The sequence below is a fragment of the Syzygium oleosum genome, unplaced genomic scaffold (genome assembly GCF_021117445.2).
Source record: "Syzygium oleosum isolate NSW1041296 unplaced genomic scaffold, Sole_v2.1 Sole_v2.35, whole genome shotgun sequence".
Classification (NCBI taxonomy): Eukaryota; Viridiplantae; Streptophyta; class Magnoliopsida; order Myrtales; family Myrtaceae; genus Syzygium; species Syzygium oleosum.
Window position 1 is genome coordinate 12,907 of NW_026607519.1, and position 8,206 is coordinate 21,112.

At 41.0% G+C, this 8,206-nt stretch overlaps 2 protein-coding genes across 3 annotated transcripts; one reads left to right on the forward strand and one right to left on the reverse strand.

Annotated features, from left to right (window-relative positions):
• The first annotated feature begins 227 nt into the window (after positions 1–227).
• On the forward strand, positions 228–1,438 carry LOC115676940 (uncharacterized). Its single transcript, XM_030599976.2, has 4 exons — positions 228–563; positions 663–764; positions 881–1,042; positions 1,144–1,438. Exons 1-4 carry the CDS (start codon positions 318–320, stop codon positions 1,186–1,188), a joined length of 555 nt encoding a protein of 184 aa, XP_030455836.1. The 5' UTR covers positions 228–317; the 3' UTR covers positions 1,189–1,438.
• A 1,800-nt stretch (positions 1,439–3,238) lies between these two features.
• Positions 3,239–7,574, reverse strand: LOC130135594 (uncharacterized). Of its 2 annotated transcripts, none has more exons than XM_056305127.1 (3): positions 7,437–7,574; positions 7,194–7,355; positions 3,239–3,601 (listed from the first exon to the last, which is right to left on the reverse strand). In XM_056305127.1, exons 1-3 carry the CDS (start codon positions 7,552–7,554, stop codon positions 3,456–3,458), a joined length of 426 nt encoding a protein of 141 aa, XP_056161102.1. In that variant the 5' UTR covers positions 7,555–7,574; the 3' UTR covers positions 3,239–3,455. The 2 variants fall into 2 exon arrangements, 1 of the variants encoding a protein (XP_056161102.1); XR_008814891.1 differs by lacking the exon at positions 3,239–3,601 and adding an exon at positions 7,093–7,111 and having other exon boundaries at positions 7,194–7,285; positions 7,437–7,558.
• Between the last annotated feature and the right edge of the window lie 632 nt (positions 7,575–8,206).

Below are 8,206 nucleotides of genomic sequence, written 5' to 3' on the forward strand. Positions count from 1 at the left end.
CAAAAAGGAAATTGAATTCACTGGCCGGTCAAATCTTATTTACAGCCAAAGGTGTTTTCGTCCAAGGGCTTTTTTCTTTATTTTTTTCTTTTTCTTTCTTCTTTCTCTCTCTTTTTTTTTTTGTTTTTCTTTTCTTTACTTTTGTTTTTCTTTCATCTTTGTCAAAGAAAGATTCGCTTCGAAGTCCAATGAAGCGGTTTCAAGGTGGCCCCTGGTTTTCAAATAGGCACGCCCCTAGACACACTTAGAACTTGAGACCCCAAAATCCTCAGGAAAGCAAAAGAAAGAGAAGCAACCGGCAAGCTCCGAAGAAAACCATGGTGGGTCAGTGGACGATGGTGACGAAGCCGAGCCGCAGCGACAAGGTGCCGGACCCGGAGGAGCAGCTCAAGATCGCCGATCAGGTCCGAGCCCAGTTCGATTCCCTGGCCCCGAAGCGCCCTCTCAAGCCCAGCCGCAGCGAACCCGATTCGTCATCGTCCCCCATCGACTCTTCCGGCAGCTTCGAGCACGACATTCCCGAGCTCGACAAGTTCAGATCTCTCCAGTCCCAGTCTCCAGAGGTAATAATGAATCCACGAACTTTTTGTGTTTGCATCTGCTGATCCTGATCGAGACTCGAGAGTGGTCAGAGTTGAATGGCTTCGTGTACATATTGTCAGGGCCTGTTCGCTCCGGGACCGGGTTCCATGGACGTGCAGGTTGAGTTCGTGGAGACCCAGTATTACAAAGAGCTGGAATCGATCGACAAACAGCATCACGCGGTGATTAACGATCGCTCGACCGATCCCACGTTCCATGTTTTTCTTCCGAGCTTCCTTTTTACTTCTCAGGTGCTTGGCGTTTGAGATTGACAGAGGTTCGTTTTTTGATGAGTCAGACGGGAAGTGGGTTCATCAGGGCTCTCGAAGAAGGCGGCCAAACCGGTGGGTACGACATTCGGTGCGAAAGCGACGGTTTCGCGAACGGCCGGGATCGCAAGCCGGCAATCCGAAGCAATCCGGCGACAAACGATTGGGTCCCTAGCTATGCATTTCACCAGGTAATTCATCACTGTGATTCTTTTTGCCATCTTTCGTACGATCCTTCCGAATTCCTTCGTAGCTTTTCAGTGAAACTTTCTGTTCTGATCACCTCCCTCAGGACTATGTTTCGACCAAGCCCAACAGAAGCGAGAGTTCTTCCTAGATCTCTCCAGAAGCAGCGAGCAGGCCTTGAAGCGAGATAGAAAGCATTTTCTTTCTCCTTTTTATCCATGTATTGGAATAAAAGATGCATTCGCGTCTTCTTGATGATGATGATGATGATGAGGACGACCATTTCGTGTAAAGGGTAAACTATTCGAGCAACCATGTTTGTTTATTGCTTGCGCTTATCCGTTGCCGCCACTAGCACATAATTTAATGGCGATAAAATTAGTGCGGTTGTTGGAATAGTCCATGGCATGTGGGTATGTTTATCTATTTATATACATAATATTAAAGTATCGAGATTTTTTTTTTTCTTGTTCTACTTTAATTCTCAACTCACTTTCAGATTTTTGACTTGCCTCTTTACAAGTGTGGGAGTCAAACCCTACACTTAAAACTAAACGTCCCCACCCCCGGCTCACCTAAAAAGATAGGGCTACCCCTAGTGGTTAGAAAATATTTGTTCTTACGCTCGCTACACAATACTTAATTTGCCTTCTATGATTACCACGTGGCATAATTATGACAAATGGTTATGTTCGACGATTAATGCTAGTTCAGTGATTTGTCATCTTCAATTGTTTGTCACTTACAAAAATAAATTTATAAAATAAGAAAAGATAAAAAAAAAGTATATTTATATGTCTTTTACCAATGAAGTAGATAAACATGAGGGTAAAATATATTAAAATAAATTTATATCATCATTTTTGAGTATTTCTTTCTTTCGACTTATCCAATGGATGTAATATTTTTTTTTAAAAAAATGTAATTAAAATAAAGTAATCTTTGGATATATAAATTTTCCATTTGATTTGAAATGAAGGTAAAAAGAAAAATGTATCTTGTTACGTAAATAATGCTTATAATTTGAAGCATAACTTTTGTTGCTTACGTGAATAAGTCCATTACTTCTCCGTCCAATTCAAGATCATTTGAAGGATAACTTCATTATTAATTGAATAAACTTCACTTAATATTCACTTTTAAACGCTACAATGAAAAGAATAATATTCACAACTTAATCAGAACAAGCATGTTTACATACCTCTCATCTCTCGGAAGAGCTTCCCTCTACCTAATGGGGTAGCTTCGTTTCTGTAAAACCCTAATTGCCTCACTTCATCCCTTAAAGCAAAATGCAGCCACTTCCGTTTTAGTCACCACAAATCATAAATCGTTGACAACAGTCCATTTCTACAAATACTAAACCGCCACCCAAAACCCTTTCAATCCACTGCACACAAATAGCTTCGAACACTTTCGTCTAATCCTAGAGTTCTTCTCTGAAGCTGGGAATCCACTGTGAAGGGTAAGTAAGTTTTGCTTGATCCTGTTCTGGGAACTCCAGAAGTCACGACTTTGAATCACCACCATGGAGCCGGGTGAAGATTCAGACCAGAGGCTGGCCCTTCTCTGCAAAAGATTAGGAAGAATGTGGTCAGAAAAAGTCACTCAACATGTGGAAGTAATTCTTGCATCAGCGAAAGCAAAGGATGGTCGTTTAACGCTGATAGGGCAACTTCTCAAAAACCCTAAAATCAACTTTCAGGCCTTCCAAAACACAATGAGTAGAGCATGGCGAGTGGAGAATGCTGATTTTACCCCATTAGAACAAGGTATTTTTGCTATTACCTTTGACTCTAAAGCTGCGAAGAAAAGAGTGATGGACCAAGGTCCATGGTCCTTCATGAATAATCTTTTGATTTTGAAACAATGGGAACCAAATACCACAGCCTTATGTTATAATTTTGACTCTTGCGATTTCTGGGTTCATATTCTTGGGATTCCTTTTGAGTGGATTTCTAAGGAATTAGTTCGTGGTGTAGCTGGAAATATAGGGCAGGTGCAGGAAGCTAAAATAGAGACTAAAGGTATGGTGTCCTATGGAAGGGCGAGAGTGACTTTGGATTTGAACTTACCTCTGCAGTCTGGAATGCTTGCTAATAATTGAGGAAAGAAAATCTGGATGGACTTTATATACGAGAGGCTCCCGTATTTTTGCTTCTCTTGTGGGAAAATAGGCAATTATGCCTCTGACTGTGAGGAGGTGCCATTTAATGTCGAGGATTTAAACATTGATGAGGAGAGATTATTCGGCTCATGGCTGAAGGCTGAGGTAAGTAGTAAAAGCCCATTCCGGAAGTTATTTCATGGCAAAGACTCAGATGAACCTATGGAAGAGGAAAGTATCCCGGAGATACCTACCCACTCTGGACAAATAGTACTTTATGAGAAGGGCAGTTCTAGCCCCTTCTAGCAACTTCAGCAGAATGACAATGAGAAAAGAAAGAGTAAACTTACTAAAACATGTAACTTAGCCATTGAGAGTGGGCATTTGGTGAAATTTCCTGATATCTTGGCTGGAGACCAGACTCTCCCCAGGGAACTTGATTTAACAAGTGTACCAACTAGTTCCAACAAAAAGAAACAAAGTGGACAGAAAACTCCAGTGCGTAAGAAGATCAAAAGGTTTAATCCATATAACTCTCAAGGGAACAATATGCTACTAGTAGATGAAGACCAACTGCTTGAAACGCCAATCCAAGTATTGGAAGGCACATAAAAATGGGCTGTGGTGGCTAACCTTAATAAGCCACCGGGGTCAAAATGAAGATTTTAAGTTGGAACTTTCAGGGGTTGGGCACACCTCTGACAGTCCAAGCTTTGAGAGCCTTAGTGGCTCAAGAAAGGCCCGAGGTACTATTTCTTATGGAAACAAAAAACCAAGAAGAGAAGATCCACAGGTTAAGGAGGACGTTGAAATTTGATGAGTGCTTTGTTGTCAACCCAGCTGGGACAAGGGGAGGCTTAGCAATTATGTGGGATGTTTCTGCTGCTCTTTCCATTGTATATGCTTCAGCTGAAATGATAGACATTGTATGTGAAGAGGTGAATTATAAAACTAAAATGAGAGTGACATTTGTACATGCACCTACAAACTACCAAGCAAAACTCAGGGTGTGGGATGAAATATATAGAATGAGTGAGATAAATCAGTTGCCCTGGGTTTGCACGGGGGACTTCAATGAAATCATGTATCATTAGGAAAAGGTAGGCACAAGATTGGCTGAACGTTGTAGACTTCATTAATTTAGGGAGTTTCTATATAGATGTGAACTATTGGACCTTGAAAGTAAGGGTTGCGCATTTACCTGGTCAAATAATCGTGAAGGAGAAGAGCTTATCAAGGAAAGACTTGATAGAGCAGTAAGCAATTTGATTTGGAGGCTAGAATTCCCTGAGGCAGAAGTATATGCATTACCGGCTATTGGTTCTAACCATAGCCCAATCCTATTGTCTATTTTTCAAGCCCAAAAGAGGAGGAAGAAGAATTTCAGTTTCGAAGCATTTTGGCTAGAGTATAAGGAATGCAGAGGAGTAATTAATAAGGCCTGGACTTCTCCTACGGGGAAAATGAGAGTCTCTTGATCAGCCGGGAAAAGTCACCGTTGCATTACAAAGTCGGAGTAAGAAGAAATTTTCAAATGGGTAGGAAAGAATAAAGCAATTAATGGCGTAAATTAATCGCATAACAAACAAATTAACTCAATAAAAGGGAAAAGAACAACTACAAAGTTGAGAGATGATATTGAAAGGCTATGGAGTTAGGAGGAGATGTATTGGGCAATGCGTTCAAGGATTAATTGGCTCAAGTGGGGGGATCGAAACACAAGTTTTTTCACGCCACTACCATACAGAGGAGACAGCGAAACAAAATTTCAATGCTGAAGGACTCCGCAGGACATTGGACCCGTGACCAAGAACAACTAAAAACGATGACATATGACTTCTTCAGAGAGTTATACAGCCCAGTTGGGCTTCGAGATTTTACTCCACTGCTGGAATACTGCTCTTCTCGTGTGAAGGAGGAAACAAACCTGAGGCTGCTAGAAGAAGTAATGCTAGAAGAGGTAAAGCAAGCAACGTTTCAGCTTGGACTGAATGGCCAGTTCTTTCGGCACTACTTGGAAGACATCAAGCTGGAAGTATTTTCTGAGGTCAGTAAATTTTTCCAAACTGGAGTGCTAAATCACCAATTAAATAGAATGCTTACCTCTTTGGTGCCAAAAGTAAAAAACCGAGAGAAGTTGGAAGAGTTTAGACCTATAAGCTTGTGTAATTTTGCATACAAGATCATTTTAAAAGTGCTAGCAAACAGGCTGAAACCATGGCTTCCGGATTTGATAGAAGTTGAACAGAGTGCATTTGTAGGAGGACAGCAAATCCAAGATAATATCCTCGTTGTTCAGGAAGATTTGCACTAGCTAAGGGTTCGAAAAAGAAAACAAAAATTCCAAGCGGTCTTAAAGTTAGACATGCAAAAGGCGTATGATCGGATTGAATGGGACTTTTTGGAGGCATGTATGATTAAAATGGGGTTTAATGAAAGATGGGTGAATTTGATCATGCAATGTGTTACGACAACCTCATTGAGTATCAAGTTGAATGGGGAACCCTTGCCTTACTTCCAACCTACAAGAGGAATAAGGCAAGGGGACTCTTTATCCCCATACTTATTCATACCGGTTGCTAACTTCCTATCGATGCTTTGATGAAGAGAGCTATGCAAGATGGCACCATAAAAGGGATAAAGTTAAATAGACATTGCCCTGTACTATCTCACCTACTTTTTGCAGATGATTCAATCTTTTTCTTATATGGAAAGCTACAAGAATGTCAGAACCTGGCTGCAATCCTTCACCAGTATTGCTTTGCTTCAGGGCAAGTAGTTAACTTGAACAAGTCAGGTATATCTTTTAGTAAGGATTGCCCTTGTGAATTAAGAAGGAACATGGCAAGAGAATTGAGAGTCCCGGAGATTGATAAGATAGGGAAATACTTGGGTATTCCCTCTTATTGGGAGCATCCAAAAAGCAAATGTTTGTTTGGATCCTAGCGAGGGTAAATATGAAGCTGGAAGGGTGGAAAGAGAACACGATGTCTAAAGCAGGAAAAGAAATTCTTATAAAAACAGTTGTCCAAGCATTACCTCAGTATGCGATGTCAATTTTCAAGATCCCAGTGTCAGTATGTCGGGCAATTGAGCAAAAAATAGCAGCATTCTGGTGGAAAAACCAAACCTCCAAAAAAGGAGTACACTGGAGGAAGTGGGAATTGCTAAAGCAAAGAAAAGATATGGGAGGCCTTGGTTTTAGGGATTTAATATCCTTTAACAAGGCCATGCTTGGGAAACAGGCCTGGCAATTAGCAAAAAACCCTACAACTATGTGTAGTCAGATCTTAAAAGGAATCTACTACCCAGATAAGTGTTTCTGGAAGGCAGAGAAGGGATCCAGACTCTCTTGGGGATGGCAGAGCATATTAATGGGGAGAACAACAATTGAAGGCTCAATCATGTGGTCAGTAGGAAATGGAAAAAACATTGACATCAGGGAAGACAAATGGCTCAAAAGGGGAGCTATAGGGGACCAGCTAATGTTGGAGATCCAACAAAGGTTGCTGAATTGATAAACCAGGAGGAAATCACATGGAAGGAACCAATCTTGAGAAGATTGTTTGATGAACAGATAGTGAGTGAGATCCTCACAGTCCATATCAGACCGCAAATGAATGTAGACAAGCTGGTCTGGACTGGAACGAGAGAAGGGGACTACACTGTAAAAAGTGGTTACAATACTCTTTGCAAAAATGAAAGCAAAGCAAATACAGATCGTGCCTCCTCCTCTCACCAAACTCCAAACAAACTCTGGAACCGAATTTGGAAAATGGAAACTCTCCACAAAATCAAGAATTTTATTTGGAGTTTAGCCAAAATGCTCTCCCGACAAAGGAAAATTTATACAGAAGGAAGATTGTACCTGATCCCACCTGCTCAATTTGCCGAGCGCATGCTCGAAACCTCGGAGGATTTATTCCTTCTCTGCAAGTGGACGAGGGAAGTTTGGGATGATCCTGTACTAAATATCCAGATCTCTAAATATCAAACTTCCAGAATCTATGAATGGCTGATAAATTACATACCCAGCGGAAAGAACTTACCAGAATTTGAACTAGTCTCGGTTGTATTTTGGAAAATCTGGAAAGCAAGAAATAGCCACGTTTTTAGAAGGTGCCTCCCGGATCCGAAGTCGCTGGTCGAAGGAGGGCAACAAATGCTCAGAAACTTTAGCAAATGGAGCAATTTGGACAAAAACTTAGTAGCTACGAACAAGGAGGAGGAGGATATATGGATTCCTCCAAAAAGGGGAGAAACAAAAGTAAATATTGACGCTATGCACCAACCTAGATCATTTGAAGGATCAATTGCCTGTGTGTGCCGCAACTCATCTGGGATTATGATCGATGGCTTCATAAAGAACGTCCTCGTTTCCTCCGCCGAGCAAGCCGAAAGCCTGGCCATGGTGGAAACGTTGAAATTCCTCTCTCCATGTGCGGGCGAAAGATTGACTTTAGAGTCAGACTGTCTTAGTTTAGTGAGAACTGTGAAGTCTTCAGATCAATTACCATGGGAACAACGCGCACTTATCAGCGAAACCCGTGGCCTGATTTCTAGTTTCTCTAATTTAAAGCTACTCTATTGTAAAGGGGCCAGTAATAGTGTGGCCGACTGGGTGGTGAAGACCCACAGAAAAAAAGTACTCACCGATAACTGGTTGACCCGCCCTCCACAGGCCCTTAGAGATCTGCTCTGTTTTGAGACCCCGCCAGTGGGTTCTTGTTTTAAAAGATATTAATGAACAGTTTATATTTCTGATGAAAAAAAAAATCAGAACAAGCATGTTTACTTTGCATTTAGTTTTATTTTCTTCTTTCAAAATTCACATATTTAATTTTCATTTACCTTAATATAGCTTATATCATTTGAATCAAATTTGTTAAGGAAAAAATGAAAATGACTATAGAGCTCAAAGGCAACCGGTCCGCTAAACAGGTGGACAACTTCCTTTAGAGCATGGAGCAATACTTTGTGCCATTAAAATTCAAGCAGGATGGCCAATATAAGAACCGCTTCAATGTTCCTGACTGATAATGCAATGCTTTGGTGGTACAAT